The 22,596-nt window shown below is 41.8% G+C and overlaps 2 protein-coding genes across 3 annotated transcripts in view; both read right to left on the reverse strand.

The window, feature by feature from the left end:
• The window catches only part of LOC146974145 (uncharacterized), a 179,955-nt gene that overhangs the window by 77,421 nt on the left and 79,938 nt on the right, over positions 1 to 22,596 (reverse strand). The window lies entirely within an intron of this gene.
• The window catches only part of septin8a (septin 8a), a 51,469-nt gene that overhangs the window by 19,557 nt on the left and 9,316 nt on the right, over positions 1 to 22,596 (reverse strand). For both annotated transcript variants that reach the window (XM_085797268.1, XM_085797267.1), the window contains exons 2-6: positions 20,091 to 20,205; positions 18,410 to 18,605; positions 16,077 to 16,263; positions 7,331 to 7,492; positions 3,571 to 3,667 (exon numbers count right to left, since the gene is read on the reverse strand). In XM_085797268.1, coding sequence (XP_085653394.1) covers positions 3,571 to 3,667; positions 7,331 to 7,492; positions 16,077 to 16,263; positions 18,410 to 18,605; positions 20,091 to 20,205 — 757 coding nt within the window. The remainder of the gene's footprint in view (positions 1 to 3,570; positions 3,668 to 7,330; positions 7,493 to 16,076; positions 16,264 to 18,409; positions 18,606 to 20,090; positions 20,206 to 22,596) is intronic.

Here is a 22,596-nt window from a genome sequence, read left to right on the forward strand (position 1 = left end):
AAACATCAGAGCTGTTATTTAATATCCATCCTTACTTTCTCTTGTGCATAAAACTATTGAGAACATGTCTCAAGTCTCCTACAGGTGCTATGGAAATGTACTGTTTCCAGCCTCCCCCGACTGTACTAACAATTATTATATATACTGTATGCATGAGCCATGTTATGACATGCATCAGTAAATGTGTTGATATCTGCCTGTGTACTCTTCATGCACGTCCAGTTTGTGCACACAAAGACCTGAGTGATAAAACGATACATTTAAAAACAAAAGTGCAATGGAAACAGATGCTGCAAAAAAGAAAACAGCCTGAGAATCTGATGCAAAACATGTGATGAAGAACATTCATGTTCACACACAAAAACACCCACAACAATGTGTGTGTCTAATGTGTGTGCAACTGTGCGTGTGTGTGCACAAAGACAAACACACAGTAGCTCACAGACAAGAAAAACAAGGTCTGCAATATGTCACAGATGTCTGTGGTGCAGAGATAACAGAGCATCAAGATCCTGAGGGAAGATAAATAAACACACACTACACACGCACACACACACACAATACACACACACACACACACACTTACAGGCCTCCTAAATTAGTCTTTTTGTCACTACACAGTCCCTCCTCTGTCCTCCTTCAAATCGATGGAACAAATTTCCCATGGCTCCTCCAGAGGTTACCACAATGCATCTATAAGAACATCTGGCATCTCCAAACTGTTTCCACGGACACAGGACAGGCCGTCCTTTCAGTCCTCCCAGTGTCTTACACACACACACACACACTGGGACGTCTGTCCTCCGCTGCCCCCCCGTCACACAGCATGAATAGTTGAGCCATCAGTTTACAAGTGAGCGAGTTGAGTGGTTTTCTTGTGCGACGTCCCGTCAGGACAGATGTTTGTCTTCAGGCAGACATGGACGAGTGTAACGAGACGATCGGCTGCAGACAATAACTGATTCAAAAGAACAAAAACCTTATTTTTTCCCCTCATTAGATGTTATGATATTGACTAAGATCTTACACACGACCATGAATAATCATCTTTATGGCGCAATACGGACTGGCACAACCGCCAACTGCCTTTTTTTTTTACATAAACATGGCGCAATATGGGACTTGCTGCAATATTACATGCCTTTAACTCTTATTTTCTGAAGGCATGTTTTAATATACTTATGTGTGAATGTCTGTGAATGTTTTATTGTCACAATGACAGTAAAAGTCTCATCTTATAGCTCACAAACTCTATATTTCTGATGAATTTAAAGCTCAATATTTATGTTTTTTTTTGGACCAATTGAAATATCAAAAGTTGGTTTTCACTCCCAAGTTCACTGTGAGGGGAAATGTAAATCTTGAAAATGTAAATAAGTCCCAGAGAAATGAGCGGACAGCGGCGGAGCAGAGATAACTCTGGGCTGCTGGACTGGACGGTAGTTTCATGGTGATTGATGGGAGTCCAGAGGAACCCGTCCGTCCCCCAGGAGATGCAGAGCGAGGGCTTTATAAATAACCATGGAGCGTCCTCTGAGGGTTTGGGGAATGACAGCGGTGGTGGAGAGAGGAGAGAGGAAAGGAAGAGGGAGTGAGGAAGAGACAAAAGGAACGAGTGAAAAGAGAGAAAGAGAGAGAGAAAAGAGCGAAGGAGGAAAGAGAAAGAGAGAAAACTTCCCGTCTGTGCAGAGATCTTCTCCTCACCGCGCTGCTCGGTCTGTCGTTATCAAATTAAACCGTTTTACTCCCATCGACGAGATCCCAGGATCTCTGACAGTGACACACCACAGGCAGCCGTCTCCAGGGGCAACGCACACCCGCTGACATGTATGACGGTCGAGCGACGTATGGTTAAAGAAGGTAGAGAGAGAGAAAGACGACACTAAACACACACTGGCACTTTCCTAAAAAACAGTCTCTACCCACTCGCACTCACAGCTGTGCTCCGGTTTAAATAAAGAGAGGCACAGTGGGACGCACTCACTCACCACATCTGTCGCCATGGTTACTGATGGAAGGCTTGTTCGTTCAGGGGACAACATCCCATCAACAACCAGCATGTGGCGTAAAACAAGACGCTTCATGGCTTCTTTTTTTTGTTTGTTTTTTTAGATTGATCTGACAAATGAAAAGTTCCCACTGATTTTTCTCCTTATTTCACTTGATCAAATGTAAATTCATTAATTTAAATTTATAACCTTTATATGATGATATTATTTCTGGATGTTTTGTTGATATTCTGTCTCTTTCTGTTAAAATAAACTTATATCGGTATAAATATACATGACAGAGACTTGACAAATCGATCAGTTGTTGCAGCTGTTTTCCCGATCAGAATCCACACTTAACAGGGATCTAATAAGAAGATATTGATAAACTAAGGAATACCATATCAATATTTTTTCAATAGCAAGCGGTGGTGACGGTGGGTTTGTGTTTAACCCTTCAACAGACGGTCGTTCCTTTGATCAGATTGTATGAAAACTACAAAACAATCTTGGATGTTGCTGGAAACGTTGTATTAAATCAATAACACTGTTGTTTATAAAGTTAATTTCTTGATGTTTATCTGATATTTCCTTTAGCATTTTCAAGTTTTTATTACTGATTAAAGTTGGAGTAGATAGAGAAACTATAAATGCAAGTCCAGTTTATTTGAGTGTTTTTATATTACGACAGTTCAGACCTCCAGGAGCTGGAAAAAAGCCTGAACCATGAACTTCCTTAAAAATTGAGCCGCTCCCAGACATGAGAAGCTCAGTTCAACATCCTGATGTGTTGTAATACCTGTAACCTAGCAACCAACCAACAAACTGACCAGTATTGTCTGACTTTTACACAGGACAACATGACAAGTTACAAGTTTTAACAACAAATATGTCGATTGTGCTTTTGCTGCCCGAGGTTAAAGCATCAAACATTTTCTCCTCCTGAGGAAACATGACACGACTGATTGAAAACGACTGTTGAAGGTCGTTTTTCTGTTGCGGCGGTGTTGGCGTTGGCGGCGTTGTGCGACTAAAACTGGACGGATCAGCAGAACAGGAGCTGGCGGTGACTCACAGGAAGCGAAGTGAGTAATAATCAAGTGTCACTTCATAAAATCGAAACTTGGAATCATCTCTTTGTGTGCAATCTCAAAACTTTTCCATAGTTCAGATCACAGGTCTATAACTAACTAACTAACGGAGATTTGGATCATTTATTAAGATTTTAGGTCGATTTTGGGGCAAAAAATAAAAACATTTTGCACCGAGAAGCTAAAACTAGTGACTTTATGCTGTATTTGTGCAAAAGAAAAAAGAGTCTCTTCATATTTGTTGCAGTTTATCAAATAATTGTTGTAAGATAAATGTTATGAACGTAAGTTATAAAAACAATAACACACTTGTGCTTTTATATTCATGCCTTCAACCACACATCACATCGACACATGAAGTTAAACATCGGCTGAAACACTTCATGTGTCCACTCACTGTTGCGTTTGCTTGAGAAACAAACACCAACATCCCCCGACACACACACACAGACACACACACTCTGATGAAGTTGCTTGTCTACGGCTCTCACCTTGCACCACGCCCCAGGGATACTGTCTGGCCCGCACTGTTTTGTTCCCCACTTTGACCTCTTCCACGCTGCCGACCACAGCGAACGGCAGATGGGCCTGGACAGGAAGAAGAATTCAGAGCGTTAAAAACAGGTCAAGAGGAGGTCACAGGAGAAACTGGAGGAACGACCGGGAACAGATTCCTGACTCCCTCGCTCCGTCCTCTGGGATACACTCTCTGTTTCTCTCTCTCTCTCTGCAATTTTTTTTTTTTTTAAACAGCACAGCAAGTTGAATTTCACTCGATACCAACAGCCATAAAACAAAAAAGACAGTTGTATACGTCCTCCTCTCAGGACTAGTTTCAGGTTACATGCTGTTGATCCAAAATCTAATTTAATAGGAACCAACCGAACAGCGACAAAGCACAAGACTTGGTTGAGCGTGAGAAAATGGAAATATGGACAGATTGCAAGACAGTAACTCAAATGTGTTAGTTAATACCGTATTTTCCGGACTATAAGTCGCGTTTTTTTTCTAGTTTGGCTGGCCATGCGACCTATATTCAGAAGCGACTTATATATTTAAAAAAAAAAAACCTACGCTATGACCACAAGAGGGAAGCACGGCTTTTATTTCTAAATCCCTCCTCATTCAGTGGCTCATCTTCATCTTCCTCATGTGCTGTTCTCCTCGCTGCGCTGTCTGACCTGTCTCCGTTGCGCCGTAGCGCTTCACTCCGTCAATTCAGAGTATTTTCACAGCGTATTCTGCGGTCAGTCTTCGGTCTCTGCTCCGGTCCCGACTGGGCTCCGGACACGGAGCAGAGAGCCAGGTCCGACTGGGCTCCGGACACGGAGCAGAGAGCCAGGTCCGACAGTGCAGGGCTGTCCCTCTCTGAAGCAGAGGAGAGGTCGGCTTCACTCCCGTCCGTCTTCACAGAGTCCACAAAGAGTTTCTGATCACAGGGTTTCCAGCGCTGCCGCCTAAACTAACGTGTTAAAAAAAAAAAAAAGGAGCGATATTCACCACCGCCGCCGCCGCCGCCCCCCCCTCCCCCTTGGGACGATCGCCTTCATTCATCTCCGCATCCTCACACACACATAGGCTACACACCACAGAGAAACGCGCATGCATAACAGCAGCGCGCGCTATAGGTGCCGGCCTTTAAACAAAGCCTGGTCATTATATGACACCCGGCTATTAATTAAATGTTTGAAAAATAAATGCGACTTATAAACCGGTGCGACTTATATATGTTTTTTTCCTCTTCATGACGTATTTTTAGGCAGATGCGACTAATACTCAGGTGCGACATATAGTCCGGAAAATACGGTACTTATTTTTGTATTTACATGTATAAACTTTGGTTTTACATCAATAAAAACTGTGAAGTGACAAAAAAATATGCAAGTCCGGTCGCTTTTTTCTCTATGGAGTTCCCCCTTCAGTTACAGTGCATATTTTCATTCTCCATTCTCCCTGTAACAAGTTATTTACTCTGAAGCTGTTTAATGGGCTCTATGCACAGCTGCACTACTTCCTGAACTTAACGCTGCTTCTTTGTTTCCTGTCTTACATTATTGGACAAACCGATTAATCCAGGTGTGTCGGAGTAGTCACAATGGTCAGACACACCTGGATTAAATCAGTTTGTCCAATAATGTAAGACAGGAAACAAAGAAGCAGCATTAAGTTCAGGAAGTAGTGGAGCTGTGCATAGAGCCCATTAAGGTACAAATCTTGCATAGTTCCTCTTTAAAATTTTTTTGTCATAATCGCTGGTCGAATTATTGATTAATGGCCCAAAAAAGTGACCACCAATGTTGAATCAGTTTGTCCACAAGTTGAGTTTGAGACTCAACTTGTGGACATTTGTGTAAAATCTAAAATGATTTCCCTTTGAGGAGACGTCGCGTCCACAAGGTCAAAATCATGCTCGATGTGACGTCACTGTGGCTTTTATCTTTAAACCACCAAAATCTAATCAGCTCGTCCTCGAGTTCTTGTGAAGGTGTGAAGAAACTCCCTCAAAGAGTCAAAGAGATGTCATGTCCACAATAATAATGTGATCAGGGTTACTACAGCTTAAGCCAACTTAAATCTAAGACTTTTTAAGACGTTTTTAATGCCACTTGAAATGAAATTTAAGACCGACTTCACAATAAACACAGATGCAAAAAAAAAACAAAAAAAACGTCACCACGTATCTATTACATAGGGTTAGGGACAATTTTACCCACTTTCCTATGTGGTCCAAGGTAAAGTGACTGCTACATGAATGATTGGGGGAAAAAAGATTTGGGAGCTGGTGGCGGTAAGAAATTTAGCAGTGACAGTAACTTCTCTATGTCAGAATGTTACCAATTATTTTGAGATTTGAGACTAATTATAATCATAAAATCCCACTTACAAAGTGTTAACATTTTTAAGACCTTTGAAAAATTGATTCAAGACATTTTAATGCCAATTAAGGCCTTGTTTTTAGATTAATGAATTCAATGCCTTTTAAGACTTTTTAAGGATCCGTAAGAACCCTGGTGATGGATGATGGACTGAAATCAACATTGTAAAATATCAATGAAATGGTTAAATAGAAAATAAAGCTCTAGTGTCACTGTGGCAGACGTCGTCTCTCTCTCTCTCTTAATTGTTCACAACCAGACGAAGCCACAGCCAGGCGGCGTCACCATGTTTAACAGAGGAGCTGCAGCAGCAGAGACGTGTTTAAAAGTTCAACATGTGGCTCAGTCGGGGAGTGTGAGGCCTAGTTTGTTGAAGTGATTAAACACACACACACACACACACATTTTCTTCCTGCTACTACGGCTCGTTAGGATCGACAGGGAGGCATCATGGGGAAAACATCCCCTGGAGCAACCTCAAAAATTAGGTGGCGAGTTGAAACCAGCTTTGGTTTGGTTGCAGCACAGAGGAAGGAGCTGGTGAGTGAGTGTGGGCGCTGATGTAACCGACTGTGAATAAAAACATGAGGACACTGTACGAGCACCGAGAGAGAGAGAGGAGACGAACACAGTCTCATTTATCCACTAGAGAATTCACTGTTTGAGCATTTCTACGTGTGTGGGTGTGTGTTTGGGCACTGAGCGATTGCACATCTTTCCCATTTATACAGTTGGAGCTAGAAAGAAGAAGAAGGGAAAAAAAAGGCTAAATATTCTCTGTAGCTCGTCTATTTGTGCTGCCAAAGTACAAAAGTTTGCAGCTTTAATAGCCACACTCACTCAGATCCTTTAGTATCTCTAAGTAACTGCTTTATTTTTGACAACGGAAAAAGTACGGACAGAGTCAGACGGCGTGCCGCTGCCACCGCTGCCATGAATTTCATAAATTAATTTTACTGTGGAAAGACGGGGGAACAACTGAAAGCTGTTAAACTGAGCTGGTGCTCGTGCAGTTTTGTGTTAAACTAAGTGTAGCATGTGCGTGTGTGTGTGTCTGCTGCACGCTGGTCCAGTTGAACAAATATTTGGATGTGTATGTGTGTGTGTGTGTGGACGGTCACAGGTTTCTGGGATTTCAAAGTGTCTGGATAAGAGAGACGTTACTTTCCTGCACATGTGTTAAACTCCAATAAAACAGTGTCAACAACACACACACACACACTCCTGTTGCCAGATGTGCAGCACATGTGGAGCGGCGCTGAGCTGAGCAGACGTGACGGTGTAAGATCAACAACATCTAATCCGTTTGTTATCACCTACACAGATTAATTAATTACAGACTTAGCGAGGGCATGAGGATTGTGTCGAGACTTACGTTCATGGAGGCGTTGATCTCGCTGACCGCTTCGTCGTCTGTCGGGAACTGATATATCTGGACGCCGTTGCTCACCAGCTCGCTCATTATCTTTATTTTGAACTTGTGGAGCTCGCTCTTGGAGATTGTGTCGGCTTTGGCAATGATGGGAATGATGTTGACCTGAGGGGAGAGACAGAGAGAGAGAGAGAGAGATGGAGGTTATTTTTGTGGACGACTCTCCCTTAAAAAAATAAACTAGAATTCCTGCATAGAAAGCTGCTTCTGTATTTAACTGTATTTATAGTTCAACCTGCGACTTCATTGACACCTGTCAAGCTGAAAACAAAAGAGTGACGATGCAGAAGGAAACAAATGTTTTAACTGATTCACATTAAAGTCATTAACTTCAATTTGTCACCAATGCATAAACAAACACTGCAAAAGAAGCTAAATTAAATATACTGATGTTCAGGGACAGACAGCTCTGAGGTTGAAGTTTATATTAATGCACCATGACACTGTGGCAGGTCTCTGTACTAGGGATGTGAATCTTTGGGTGGCTCACGATTCGATTCCGACTTTTAGGGTCACGATTTGATTCAAAATCGATTTTCGATTCAACCGATTCTTGATTTTCTTTTTGCGATTTTTAGTTTGCTTTATTAACACCAGACCATGTGAAAAAGTTGAATGATGATGATGTCTACAGACTATTATATCAGAAGCCATATTTCCCCCCAAAAAATGCACATCACATGTTTCAGATTTATTCAGCAGCAATATATTCGAACCATTTTAAAGTTAACTGCTACATGAAGCTGATTTTATAGGCTACTCTCTTTTCAAAAGCCTGGACTGAAGGATGTGAATATTTGGGTGTCTCTTCGATTCAAAATCAGTTCTCATGCACATGCACACGGACGTAACGAATAAACGGTTACGGTGTGAACGAACAACATAGAACAGGACCAGACGAGGCGTTGTTTCCTCTTTTCACCAACAGCTCCACTCTCCCGTACTTACACTAACTACTGAGGCCAGAGAATTGTGGGATTTGTAGTTTTTGACCAATCGCAGGTTGTGCTCTTTTTGTGATTTTCCTGGTTCACACATGTATTTTTTTTTAGGGGCAAATGCGAGTGAAATGCTCGCCCATGGTGGGCATAAGAAAATTTAAGACCTGTCTAAAATTATTTAAGACTTGAACACAATAATTCAACAAATTTAAGACATTTTAAGGCCTAAAATTTAGATTTTCAAATTTTAGACTTTTTAAGACCCCGTGGATACCCTGTTATTTCATATAAAAGTTTGAGTGCATACATATTTTATGATGCTGTGTATTTCAGGTGTATGTTAATATACACACACCTCAGGAGGCCTGTCATTGATTGGTTAAAACAAGGTAATCAGTAGATGGGAATTAACGTCAGATTTAGTCACGGATCACCTTCAAACTCTCCTTGTCATGATATTTGAATTAATTATACATCAACACCAGCATAATTAAAAACATAAAGTACATTTCTAATGACAAAGCAGCAGCAGCAGCAGCAGTAGTACAACTGTACCCGACAGACACACAAAACAAACAGCGGTTATGAAAACACATTAGACTCGGATCAGCAGCAGATGTGCAGAAAATAAACACACAGTTTGTCTTGCATTCCTCCGTACGGCTAAAGGAAGGAAGGAAAGAAGGAAGGAAGGAAGGAAGGAAGGAAGGGTTTCTGCAGATTCACTTCATCACCACCACAGCTTGTTAGGAGCCAAATTACAGACTCATCATACTTTATAGGATCGTTAGTTTGCAGCCATCGTGTCGTAACCCTCGCGTTGCAAAGCGACTTTTATTAATTTGCTTTAATTCCAGCGCTGGCTCATCGTGTGGCCGCTGAAGCAGAGTCAGGGAAGAAGAGGAAGAAGAGGAGGAGGAGGAGGAGGAGGAGGCAGGGTGGGGTCACTGATATTTGTTCATTTCCCACAACCGGGTTTTCCCAGCTGACCGGAGCACAGAGAGTTATTCCCAAATAGTTTCTTAGTGTTTGTTCTGAGCCGCTGAGTCGTCCAGATGGAGAGCTGCGACCGCATCAAAGCAGTCACATGTAAGATAATCACACACACAAAGACTTATCGTCAGCCTATTTCTCACTTTTCCTAAATCTTTGGAGGCTTTAATGGGATGTAAACACAAAAAGTACAATACTGACAGTGAATCGGTTAGATATGGATTACAACTGGAGCCCCAGCGACGACTGCATTACCCAACGCTTTGGCAACTCAGCGCCATTAAAACGCTGCCAATTCAGCTATTTATAGTTCCTGTCTGCAGGATATACGGCTATAACTGCATTCGTTTGATGGTGATGAAAATGTAAACATGTGACGAGTTCCCTCTGTGATTTCTAAGTGAATTTATGGAAAGACAAAAGCATCCTTGTTGAAGCAAATCTAAAAATGTGCATCATCACGTGTGTCTGTGTTCATATTTGATTCCTAGAAGTGATTATTAAAAGGGATAGTTCAACATTTTGGCAAATTGGCCCATTGCCATAATCCCTATAGTTTTAGGAGTAGGTTCATTACCTTTAATTGTCAGTGCAAGCTATTTTTAGAAGGGCGGAGCAGAGCGGCGAGCTGCTCAGAGCTACGCTACCAAGGCTAATGGGATTTATTGGTTTCCCTCATCAAACTCATCAAATACACAATCCAACAACTCCAAAACGCTCTAGTGGACAAGTTGTGACCTGCACATTCACCACGCTATGAGATAATAACAGAACGTTACGAGACAAGAGTTGTTTTAGAGGTAAAAAAAATGTTGAAAAACTGCCCCACAGGAACGCGGATCAGCGGTTTTGCATGAATTTACCTCTAAAACAACTCTGTCTCGTAATGTTCTGTTATTATCTCATAGCGTGGTGAATATGCAGGTCACAACTTGTCCACCAGAGCGTTTTGGAGTTGTTGTATTGTGTATTGTGTATTTGATGAGTTTGATGAGGGAAACCAAGAAATCCCATTAGCCTCCGTAGCGTAGCTCTGAGCAGCTCGCGGCTCTGCTCCGCCGTTCTAAAAACAGCTTGCACCGACAATTAAAGGTAATGAACCTACTGCTATGACTATAGGGATTATAGCAATGGGCCAATTTGCCAAAATGTTGAACTATCCCTTTAATGTTGACATAAATTATGGCCGTTGTGCACGATTAGCTCAAACAGAGAGCAGAGTGTGATTAAACCTCTGGTCTTCTGACACTGAACGACAATATTTCACAACATTACAGTGAAAAAAAACGTGTGCACATTTGTCTGAGGAGAAATTATGAGACATTCCAAGGTTAGCAGGAAATATCGGCCCTTGTTTGCCAAGTGACCTACACTAACTGCAGCTCTTACATCTAAATATTAGATAATTGACAAATAATGGATTTCCTCCTTTTCAAGAAAATCCATTTAAAACAAAAGGACACCTCCTTCAGACTCTTATCTCTCTTCCTGCCTTCGTTCACCAACACACACACACACACAAACCAAAACCACCAACCACGCCAGGCTCCTCGTCTCGACCGTCCTCTGACAGGAGGAGCGGCTGATTCACAAGAAAAACACCATTGTCTAAAAAGGCCCTGACAACAAGATCTACAGTCTGAGGGAAAAGCTGTTTCTGGTCGGCTTCCTGTGACGGGGCAACCTGGCAGACAAGAGCAGCTCTGTTCGTTTATCTTTGGTTTCCAGACCAAAGCCAATATTCACACGTAGGAATGCTCCCATTGACTTGAACGTAGCTCAGCGGCAAAATATGTGACATGTGGTGCAAAGTTTCACTGAAGCATAAGTTTTACTGAGCTGAAAATATGTGTGAAAATAATAATCATCATCGATCCTCAACTGAATCTGAAATAAAAGACTTTGCTGAGCAGGGTTAAGATTTTAAGAGACATTAAAAACAATGAATCAGCTACTTTCTTTCACCACCTGTAGCCATGTAAAGTTCAGATATGAAATAAAAATAATAAAATACAAAAGTGAATAGTCACTTTCACTTACAGTATATGGCTAACACTTCATAATAAGTACACACTATTAAGCACTAAGCATTAAATACTGAATTCATCATTTATAACACACGAATACTCATTAGTATTTAGTTTATAAACACAGTTTAAAATGTTTTACACATCACTGATAAGCACTAACTGAACTGTATTATAAACTATATACTAATGAGTATTCATGCGTTATAAATGAAGAATTCAGTATTTATTAATGCTTAACTAATGCTTCATAATGTGTACTTATTATAAAGTGTTATCCTTATATGGACGTTTTCTCTTTTAGTATCTATCTATCTATCTATCTATCTATCTATCTATCTATCTATCTATCTATCTATCTATCTATCTATCTATCTATCTATCTAAACAGTGGTCATATTGCACATTGTGTAAAGATTCACACAGCAAAAATTTTAAAAGGATGCTGCTGCTGACATCACTGTTATTTTTGCACTTCTTTCTGGTGCTGTGCAACTGGAGAAGAAAAAAAACAAAACAAAGAAAACAGAACAAAACGTCTGTGAATAACTAAAAAGGTTCCTCACGTCACAGCGCAGCTTCAAGAGAAAGGGAGTTTGGCTCGGAGGCCGATTTAACCGTTGTAAGCTGCTTTGCTTTCACTCAAACTGGGCGAAGAAGACGAAGAATGCAGGGAGGTAAAGCTGTTTAAACTATAGCAAACATATTTGTGGTTCATGTGAAGACGGGGGGGGGGGTAAAAATAATACATTCAGCTCAGGTAAAGTAACGCACGGTGGCTCGGCTGATCAAAGCAAAGGAAACAGAGAGTTGGCGGCTGTGTGTCCTGGTGGTTTGGATCGAATCAGGAGACAGTTGGCAAACGCAGGGAGGGAGGAGGCAGGTTTTTGATCGCCGTGTTGGCCGGTAAACACAGAACAGAGGCTCAGCAAGGAGAGAACGAGTCCTTGGTTGGTTTGGATCTTTTTTGGACCGCGTTCTTTGACATTTTCCGGGTTTTCTCACGGGAATAATTAAGGAAAGTAGAGATAAACAGATGATATGTAAAGATCCAGGCCGGTTTCTATTGGGGCTGCCACCTATAAATAGAGTTATAGACGTGATTGGACCAAGAAAACTGAATAAACTCTTAGTTTTGACCAGAAAATGTATATTATTTGATTGGATCAGTGACAAATTTCCCATTGTAACTAGTTTTTCCTATGGAAAGACTAAGTGCCAAGTTAAATGGAAATGATGACACTGGCTTTGATGGTCCCAGACTGAGTTGACCGATGCTAACAAATGTTTTAACATGTGCAAGGACACATATTACTTTATTTGCCGATATGTTGTTGCTTTCTTTTTTGCCCTTTTCGTTTTTTGTATTGTTTTTTTCTTTTCTTATCATCGTCTCTACTCCATTTAATTTTTACTTTTACTATTTTTTTTCCCCACTAGCTCAGATCACTACTTACTGATGTATGGTTATATGCATTGTAGTAATGTAAGTTCTGAACATAAAATAAAATCTGATTATTAAAAGGGTAGTAGTAGTAGTTTTAGTGCAGGGTTTAATCTGGATGAATGTTTAAAATCAATTAAACAGCATTTATATGAAGAAATGTTTCTCTAAGATCTATAAATCCTGGTGAAGATCCACTGTGTAAAACAAATCATCAATAATCTTTCCTCAGTTCCTTATAAACACATCGACTGTCCCTTCGTTCTGCAGAGATGTGCGGTGCAGCCGTGCGTTGACAGTTGGTCGAGGTAAAAGCAGCAGGTTGCGGTGACGAGCCGACCATCTGCTTTGTTCTAGATTTATTATTATCGCTGCATCAATGGGCACAAACAGGAATAAAAAAATAAAAAGCAGCCACAGTCGTTCCTGCAGCAGCGTCATCTGTGTGGCCACACGGTGAAACGCTGTGGAGAGGGAGCTGTAAATCAGTCTGATGAAACAAAACTTCACCTTTTGTTATAGTTTTATGACCGGAGATAAATAAGATGGATGTAAAACCAGCGCATGAACAAAAAGAAAACAAAAAAAAGGGGCGGTTGTCGTTTGTCCTCTGACATGAAGCTTCCTCACTTTAAGAGCTCGTAGATGTCAAAGCATCGCAGGTTGAAATGTGGGATGTTTGCACATGATCGACAAAAATATTTCACACCTTCCCAACACAGAAGAGTCAATAACGTCCTCCTGAGTTACAGCTTCTCTCTCATAACTAAACAAAGATCTTCTCTTTCTCTTCGCTGTTCACTGTTTTTAAAAATGAATGTTTTGGGATCTCTTCTCCTCCTGAAACTTCACTTCAACACATTAAATTTAGTGGTTAAGTGTGTTATAAAGTAGAAAGAACATTTTATATCAGTATGTTAAAGGAGCGATATCTAAGACTGTGGCCAAAACTGTCAAATTCAAAATACTGCAGTGCGTCGTTTCTCCTCTGCAGATCCACGATTGTATTGTGTTGTACAGTTTTTGTCTTATGTATGTATTGATTGTATTACTTTCTTTGTTTTTTCTTTCTAAAAAAAGAAAAAAAAGAAGGGGTACCTGCCCCATGTTTTTAAATACTGTACTTATACTTGTGTTTTCTTTAACCTGCTTGTTTCTATTTCAGTATAGGGGGACAGTCAATGGAAATTAGCTTGTTAGCTAGAATTGACATTTTATTTTAAAATGCTTATCAATGTACATTGTCCCTCTTCATCAAATAAAAGGAAATGAAATTGGTTTTGTTTCTGCTTTTGTCAAGAAGACAAGATGTTTTTGAGAGTCTTTTAATGTTAGTAACGTCAGACATAATCTATGGTGCTTGTTGTAGCTGCAGCTCTGTGGGAACTGGCAACCTGAAACGCTATAAAGCTCCTTTAAATGTGAAGAAAGTCATTGTTTAAAAAAAGGAAACCACTATTTTGCAAGTTTTCATGATGCGTGATGGAAAACACACACAAACACACACACACAGGCAGAAAATGTGGTCTCTTGCCAACAGTGGGTGGTGTTGACAGTCGTTTACCCCGAGCTCCAGACATCATCTTTGCAACACAAGAGGTTTCAGAGTAAAAAAAAAAAAAAATGAACGCCCCTCTGAGCAGCTCTACTTCCTCTGGACCGGACGTGACAGTGTGATTCGCTATCGTACGGCGATAAGACCGTCTGGACAGAGCAGGACTCGCCTCAGTGGAAGAGGCAGAAACAGCTGTTAACTGCTGGCGGCGTTTTGGGTAAAGTAAAGGAATAAAGTTTGATGCTGGACTAGTATTGATTTAGTTGTTAATCCTCATGAACCTCTGTTCACTGCAATAAAGACATCAAGTAGTGACATCTGCAGTGGAGCTACAGCTACATAAATCAAACCTTACACGAGTTCACATCCTTCCCTTTTCCTCATCTATCTCTTCTTTTTAAAGCTGCGATTGTTGTTCGTGATGGGATTTTATTTTCCCCCACCACTTCTCTCGTCTAATTGATGCCAAACCACTGATTGTGATTGTGTCTCCAGTCCACAGCGAGCTGCATTGATATCGGATGACGGATGTGCAGCAAAACACGGAGCGATTGACCAATAATCTGTGCAATAATACTCACACAGGAGCAACGAGAAAAAAAAACCACAATACAAACAACCCACAAATCAATGAGGCTCTGAATGTGACTATTGACTGGTACATACAGCTGTGTGCGTGTGTCCTATAAACACGTTAAACTGGAGCACAATCAGTAACATGAGCTAAGTGGAAGTGTATTTCATGGATGATAGTGTGAGTCTGTTCACACTGGGGCTGTTTAAAGGGATAGTTCAACATTTTGGCAAATTGGCCCATTGCTATAATCCCTATAGTCATAGCAGTAGGTTCGTTACCTTTAATTGTCGGTGCAAGCTATGTTTAGAGCAGCGGAGCAGAGCCGCGAGCTGCTCAGAGCTACGTTACAGAGGCTCATGGGATTTCTTGGTTTCCCTCATCAAAGTCATCAAATACACAATCCAACAACTCCAAAACGCTCTGGTGGACAAGTTGTGACCTGCACATTCACCACGCTATGAGATAATAACAGAACGTTACGAAACAGAGTTGTTTTTGGAGCAAATGCAGAGACTGCTTGCCGAAAAACTGCCCCTGAAGGCAACGTGCATCAGTGGTTTTGCATGAATTTACCTCTAAAACAACTCTGTAGTGTTTCTGTTTCTGTTCTGTTATTATCTCATAGCGTGGTGAATGTGCAGGTCACAACTTGTCCACCAGAGCGTTTTGGAGTTTTTGGATTGTGTATTTGATGACTTTGATGAGGGAAACCAAGAAATCCCATTAGCCTCCGTAGCGTAGCTCTGAGCAGCTCGTGGCTCTGCTCCGCTGTTCTGAAAATAGCTTGCACCGACAAATAAAGGTAACAAACCTACTGCTAGGGATTATGGCAATGGGCCAATTTGCCAAAATGTTGAACTATCCCTTTAAGTCTGAACCCCCAAATCTCTTTCCACAGAAAACAGCCAAATAAGTTCACTCTAAAAGAACGGCATGTGACTTTTTTTTGTGCGTGTTGAAATCCTATAACGCTGAAATAGAAGCGGTGCTGTTTGCTGCACCACTTTTCCGTTTGGCCTCCTGCGAAAAGATCAGGGATCTCCACGTCTCAGTGAAATCGACACCGGTCACAGTGGAAGGAACACTGATGTTATTCACAGACTGTTGCTCTCTGTGTGTGTGTGTGTGTGTTGATTGTTTGGTTGTGCGCACCTTGCTGTCCAGTTTCTTCATGGTGACGAGGTCCAGAGACTTGAGGGAGTGTCCTGTCGGTGCGATGAAATAAAGGCAGATGTGGATCCTGGTGTCGTGGTAGTTGAACAGCGAGCGTTTGATCTTTAGCTCTTCCTGCAGGTAGTTTTCAAACTGAGTGTCGATGTAGTCGACGATGGGCTTGTAGCTGCGCAAAACAACCAGAGAAAAGAAACTGCTGAGGATTTATGTGCACTGATAAAAACAAAACAAAACATTTGTCCTCTCATTTGTGCATTAATAATCAATATAAGAGGAAATATGGACTCATCAGTGAGGAAATGAACCGAGACAGTTTATGTTTTCTGTGACTGTGTGACCTGATTCTGTGCCAAAGATCTCAGTTCAGAGCTGTACGACTCAGTGCTGCATGAAAGTTTGCGAGTTCTGTTTTAAACAAATTACAGCGGCTGCAAAACATCCTGCACTTTCTCGCTCTCTCTCTTTCTCACACACAGAGCTGCACATGGTCGCTGCAGCCAACAATATCAACGCCGAAACGGTGAAAATTAAGAAAAAAGAGCTGTATGAAAACAGTTGTGTGGAGATTTGCCTTTTTGTGCACTTTGCATGTGGAGTCAGATGCTTTATGTTTTTTGGCAGCCAACATGGCTGAATATGACCTGCACTGCTGCTGCTGCAGGATATTAACTCTGACATGCACCAGAAAGAAAAAAGACAATAACTGTTTTTCCAGATAATACTAGTGAAATTGTTTCAATTAGATCCCAGCAAACCAAAACATAGATCAAAACAATGAAAATGATCACAACTTTTAACAGATCGTCACATGTAGGTGTTTAATTCAGAATATTTTATATAGTTTATCACTTTGGTTTGAACTGTAAAACACTTATTTTTCTCTCCTGACATTAATTACCAAGTTGAAATGTCAAGAAATATTAAAATGGTCTTTAATGCTGGTTCATGTTTTATGGGTCACGAGGCCTCATTCGTATCGAGTTTGTTTGCAGCTTTAAGTCATTTATAGTTCAGAGATGAGAACAAGACGACTGGACGTCGGCCACATGAACTGAATCATCGCCTCAAATCTCTTTAAAGTCTCTTTCAAGTGAACTGCCTTTGTGGTTTATTAGTCCCACAGTCATCACAGTTTAGCTCTATAATTTCATTGCGATAATCTGTGTTTGAATCGTTCCAATAAACGTTATTTGTTATTCACAGCTCAGCCTTTAAAAAACTATGTTGCTGTAGTTTCCCCCCTGAAGACAAAATGTGTTTGTTGCGCATGTTGTTGTATTGTTGCGACACTTGGCTGCCACAACGCACCACCGCCAACATCCACCTCATTGGTTCCAGCTGCTGTCACCTCTGCTTTTTTAACATTTCCTCCACACATTCACACTGGCAAAACATTTTTTAAGTATCAAACAAAAACACTGAACATGCTCCTGAATTCACATCGGGGAAACCAAAGTCATAAAAAAAACCCCACACATTTGATAACCAGCTGTTTTTTTGTGAGCTCTGTGGAAATTAAAGAGTTTATTATTGTGTTTAACTATATCAGATCATATACACTTGATAAATTACCTACATTTCCCTACACTTTATTATTATTATTATTATAATTATTCTCTCTCCTCAGCCAGACGCCTGTTTACACTCATCTGTTCTCTCCCTTCACGTCTATCTTCAATCCTCTCTGTGGTATGTGTGACTCCTGACCTTTCTTTGCAGCTTTCTCACTGACTGTGCATTTACAGTCGGCTGCAGGAGTCCGTCCTTCAGCGTGTTGGTTTATTCAGCCAACACACAGAGAGAGGGAGAGAGAGAGGGAGAGAAAGAGAGAGAGAGCTGCTATCAAAGGGCGTGAGAGTGCTGCTCTGCTCTGCTCCACAGCTGAACGTTTTTAAAGAAAATAAATAAATAAATCATCCGTTTCCTCTCTACGATCCCACTTTGTCCCGTTTCCATCAGAAAATCTGGACTCGTATCAGTTTGTGTCTGTTTCTCTCATTTGTTTCCGAGGCAACGTGGACCTAATTTGGGCAAAAAACGACGGCGTTGTCATCGTGCAGCTAGACAGTAGGGGTTTGGACGAGAGTCAACAGGAAAACCTGTTGTTCCTCCGGTCGAGAGCTCGATGGAAAACACACATATATTTCATGCATGTGCTCCGAGGATCATATGAAAGGAATTTAGCCTTTTTTGGAGCATTTGATTTGAGTTGATATATCAAAAACAGCCCTGAGACAATAAACGGTTCTGTTGGGAAGATTTTTTACTGTGGTTCATCTAAATTCAGTTTTATTTCAGTGACTTTCTCTCACCTATCCTCTTTGTTGATCTGATCTCCGAAGCCGACTGTGTCGACGATGGTCAGTTTGAGGTGGACGTTGCTCTCCTGCAGGTCGTAGGTCCGCGGCCGCAGGTAGACGCCGTTCTGATAGTGGCTCGCCTCCTCGTTCTCAAACATGGTGTTGAAAAGTGTGTTCATTAACGTCGACTTGCCGATACCAGTCTCCCCTGAGGACGGGACGAACCAGAGAGACAGAGAGAGAGAGAGAGTTAAATGACTAAAAGTCACCAGGGAGTAATTCATCAGCTCTCAGACTTAAAGGGGAATTCTGGCCATTTTTGACCCCGAAGTCGTTGTCCTGATGGTCACCCAGTGTTGGGGGGAGCAAAAAACGCGACTAAAATTGATGCAGGCAAACCGGAGTTACACCATGGCTACCCGGTGCTCTGGATAGCGACAACGCTAAACTATGGGGGCAATTCTTTCAACCACAACAAACACTCAAAAAACAATCAAATATCTATGTTACATGACTCGAATCCTTATGACACACCACTGAACTCATATAGTGTACAGTATAAACAGTATAAACTTTGTGTTTTTGCATGTAGTCACTCACCTCAGATACCCTGAGTACCATAGATATTTGATTGTTTTTTGAGTGTTTGTTGTGGTTGAAAGAATTGCCCCCATAGGTTAGCGTTGTCGCGAGCGCTAGCGCCGCCTGGCCATGGTGCAGAGTCCTGCATCGGGTCGGATCCCCGCGGGTATCCGACGGGTACCCCGCAAAAACGGTGTTCAACGGGTGGATCAGCTGTCTTGTGAAAATTCACGGGTCGGGCACGGGCGGAACTCAAATGAACACGGGTGGGTACGCGGGTGTATGTGTAGGCCTACAGAGGAAAACTCACGCGCAGCTGCATGAACCAGCGTAGCAAATCATTTTTTTTATCACTCACGGCAACAACAGAGCAGCATCTTGATGTAAATAAACGATCTTTGGCCGCTCATGTGACCGCTCACAGCTTTCCCTGGAGTTTAGTCTGTCATGGCTTGACTGCTCAGCTTCTGGGTAAGCTACAAACACACCGATGGGATCAATGTAAAGGCTGAAGTGTCCTGCTTTCATTAAAAAAAGAATTACGTCGCTATCATTCTCCGTTCCGGAAATAGCCGCGAAAGAGTACGGCTCCCCCCTCTCTCTTTTCTTTTCTTTTTTTCTTTTTTCTAAAGAGTACGGCTGTACCCCCGTTATCGCCGGTGATGACGGCGATCTAACGGGCAGCGGGTCGGGCAGCGGGTCTTAATATTGACGGACGGGTCGGATCCGGGTTGTATTCAGAAATAATCACGGGTGACGGGTCGGGACACGGGCTTAAAAACCAACGGGTAGGGCGGGCGCGGGTTTCCAAAATTGGACCCGTGCAGGACTCTGCCATGGTGTAACTCCGGTTTGCCTGCATCAATTTTAGTCGCGTTTTTTGCTCCCCCCAACACTGGGTGACCATCGGGACAACGATTTAGGGGTCAAAAATGGCCGGAATTCTCCTTTCATGTCAGGAGAAAGAAACACAACAAACAAGTAGAGAAACGTTCAGCAGGTCCAACAACACAGTGTTTCCACGAGCTGCTAATTATGTGCATTATGCAACACACACACTCTCTCTCTCTCTCTCTCTCTGACACACTCACACTCTCAGGTTTGTACTCACCTACGCAGAGGATGTTAAAACAAAATCCCTGTGTGACCGATTTACTGACCAGTTGGTCAGGGAGGCTGTCGAATCCCACATGGCCGCCCAAACTCAGGTTACGCTTCTCTTCATTCTGAAAAGACACAAACAACAAAACAAAACAAAACAAAAATCAGAATCAAAGCCTCTTCTTACATGTGAGAGAGGAAAACACTAGTCGTCGGATGCAGGGAGAGTTTTGTACGGTGGAGGACGTAACAGGAGCTGAACCCTTCACATTCCTATGCAAATGAACATCAAAGACGCTCTATGTTCATTCTGCAGATGTTAAACCCATCAACTAACGTTATGAGTTGGGTAATCAGGGCTCAGCGACCAGGAGGAGGAGGATGAGGATGAGCTTCCAGGATAATTCTTCACAAAAGCACGAGCACAAGCCAAGATATTTCCACACAAAGATGCACGTAGAAAAAAAAAATACACACAACTAGGGAAATGAGCTGATTCAGTGATTTAACACAGACGATGGAAAATGAGATCGTCTCCAGTCGGGAGTAAAAAAGACGTTTGTAAAAATTGCAGGACGAAAAAAGGAGGGGAAAAAAAGTTGTGCAAGTTTTTAAGGAGATAAAGAGAGATGGGAGTTTCAAAGCTCTGCCTTGATGCACTGACACACACACACACACACACACACACACACAGGGAGCGACGTGAACCCACAAGATGAAACCATTTATCTTAATTTAGCCTCTTTATCAGCATGTTTTCCAAAACAATCAAATTGAGTGTGACAGGACAAAATGATCTCCAACCCCCACGGTGGCTACTGTGAAAGTTATCGCAGAGGCCCGTGCACACATACACACACACTCTGTAATCAATAAGCAGCACACAGACAGGTGCTAGTGAGTTGTCGTAAGTGTTTTCACCTTTGATCTCTCTTCTTATCTGTAAGCGATCTAAGAGACGGTCGGGGAGCGGCGGAGACGCTGCGTTACAGCTGTGCAGGACGGGAACAGACAGCACCTTGAGATGAATGAGGCCACCCGAGCTCGTCTGGCTCGGCCACGAAGGAGCTGCATATTTGAAGGCTGATGTCACCGAGAGCGGCGCAGAGCTCAGCTGAACCGGGCCAGACAGGCTCTAGTCTGCATACACAGCAGAGCAGCCGAGGGAGAAACCTGACTGAACTGCACAGTATTGGATGAGCAGTGTGTGTGTGTGTTTGTGTGTTATGTGTGTGTTTATATATCTATCTATCTATCTATCTGTGTGTGTGTGTGAGTGTGTAGAAAACACAGAAAGCTCAGTGTGTCAGGCAACACAGCTGAAGTAATCTGACGTGAGCTGAGCCGGGCAATACTGAGCCGAGCTGCAACGGCACCGTGAGTTTATTTATCACACTGCGTTAACACAGGTGTTCAATTACTGACGAATCTATACGGGCTGTTTGTTAATGTGATTTAAATGGGAAAAGGAAAACTAAGACACAGGTAGCAGCAAAGCCACCGAAAGAAAAACATTCATTATATATGAAGCTGAAATAAAGAGGACAAAGCTCCAGTTTAACGTCGGGATGCTGTACGATAACCGACAACTTCCTGCTTCTCATAACCGATACCGATACTGATGACCGATAACATTTTTTAATAGTTATTTATATACACACACCTGAGATTAACCTCTGACTTAACCAAATAACTATAACCAACATCACTGCTGTTGTAATCACAACAAGAACAAGAACAGATATGACTCTTCAAAAAGCAGCATTTGTTCTCGTTTCAAATCAACTCAGCGAACAAACTGACTGAAAATGATGAAAATCAAAGCAATTCTGGCAAAAAATGTCATTATAATTGGACTTTATTGTGTATTTTGGCTGATAATTACTGATCGATAATTATTAGCCAATACCGGGCCGATAATAATCTGTACCGATACTTATTGTGCACCCCTAGTTTAAAGGTAGGGTTGGAGATCCTAGAAGAACGGTTCTAGCTGGTGTTTTTACAGGATTACCCATCCAACAGGTGACTGTTTGTGAAAAAGCATTTAATTAACTGGTTACAATCGGAGTGTGAAGAGGATTTCAAACAATTTTGTAAAAAGAAAAATGCTCCAGAATAGTATCTTCAACCCTATGAGGGCATATTATGGAAATATCATTTTTTTAAGACTCTTTAACGTATATTTGGGTGTTTCTCTTGCCTTCTGGCCCCAAAATGTGAGATTTGACAAAAAAAAATCTGTAATATGCAGACTCCCTTGGTTGAAATCCACGTGGTTTTACGAGTTGCCTCAGTTGTCTTCCAGTGATGTAACTAGTTTTCCAATTTGCATAACCCGACCCCTACCTGGGACCGGTAGAAGGGGCGGGGCAAGCAGTGGTTCATTTGCATTTAAAGGGACAGGCACTGAAACCAGCCGTTCTGAACAGGGCTGTTTTGAGAGGATGAAAAGAGCAGTGATGTTTGATCCTTGGGGGATTTTGACCAAAGCATGTCACAGACATGTCTTTAAG

The sequence above is a fragment of the Trachurus japonicus genome, chromosome 14 (genome assembly GCF_045865225.1).
Source record: "Trachurus japonicus isolate A0001 chromosome 14, Traja_1.0".
Classification (NCBI taxonomy): domain Eukaryota; kingdom Metazoa; phylum Chordata; class Actinopteri; order Carangiformes; family Carangidae; genus Trachurus; species Trachurus japonicus.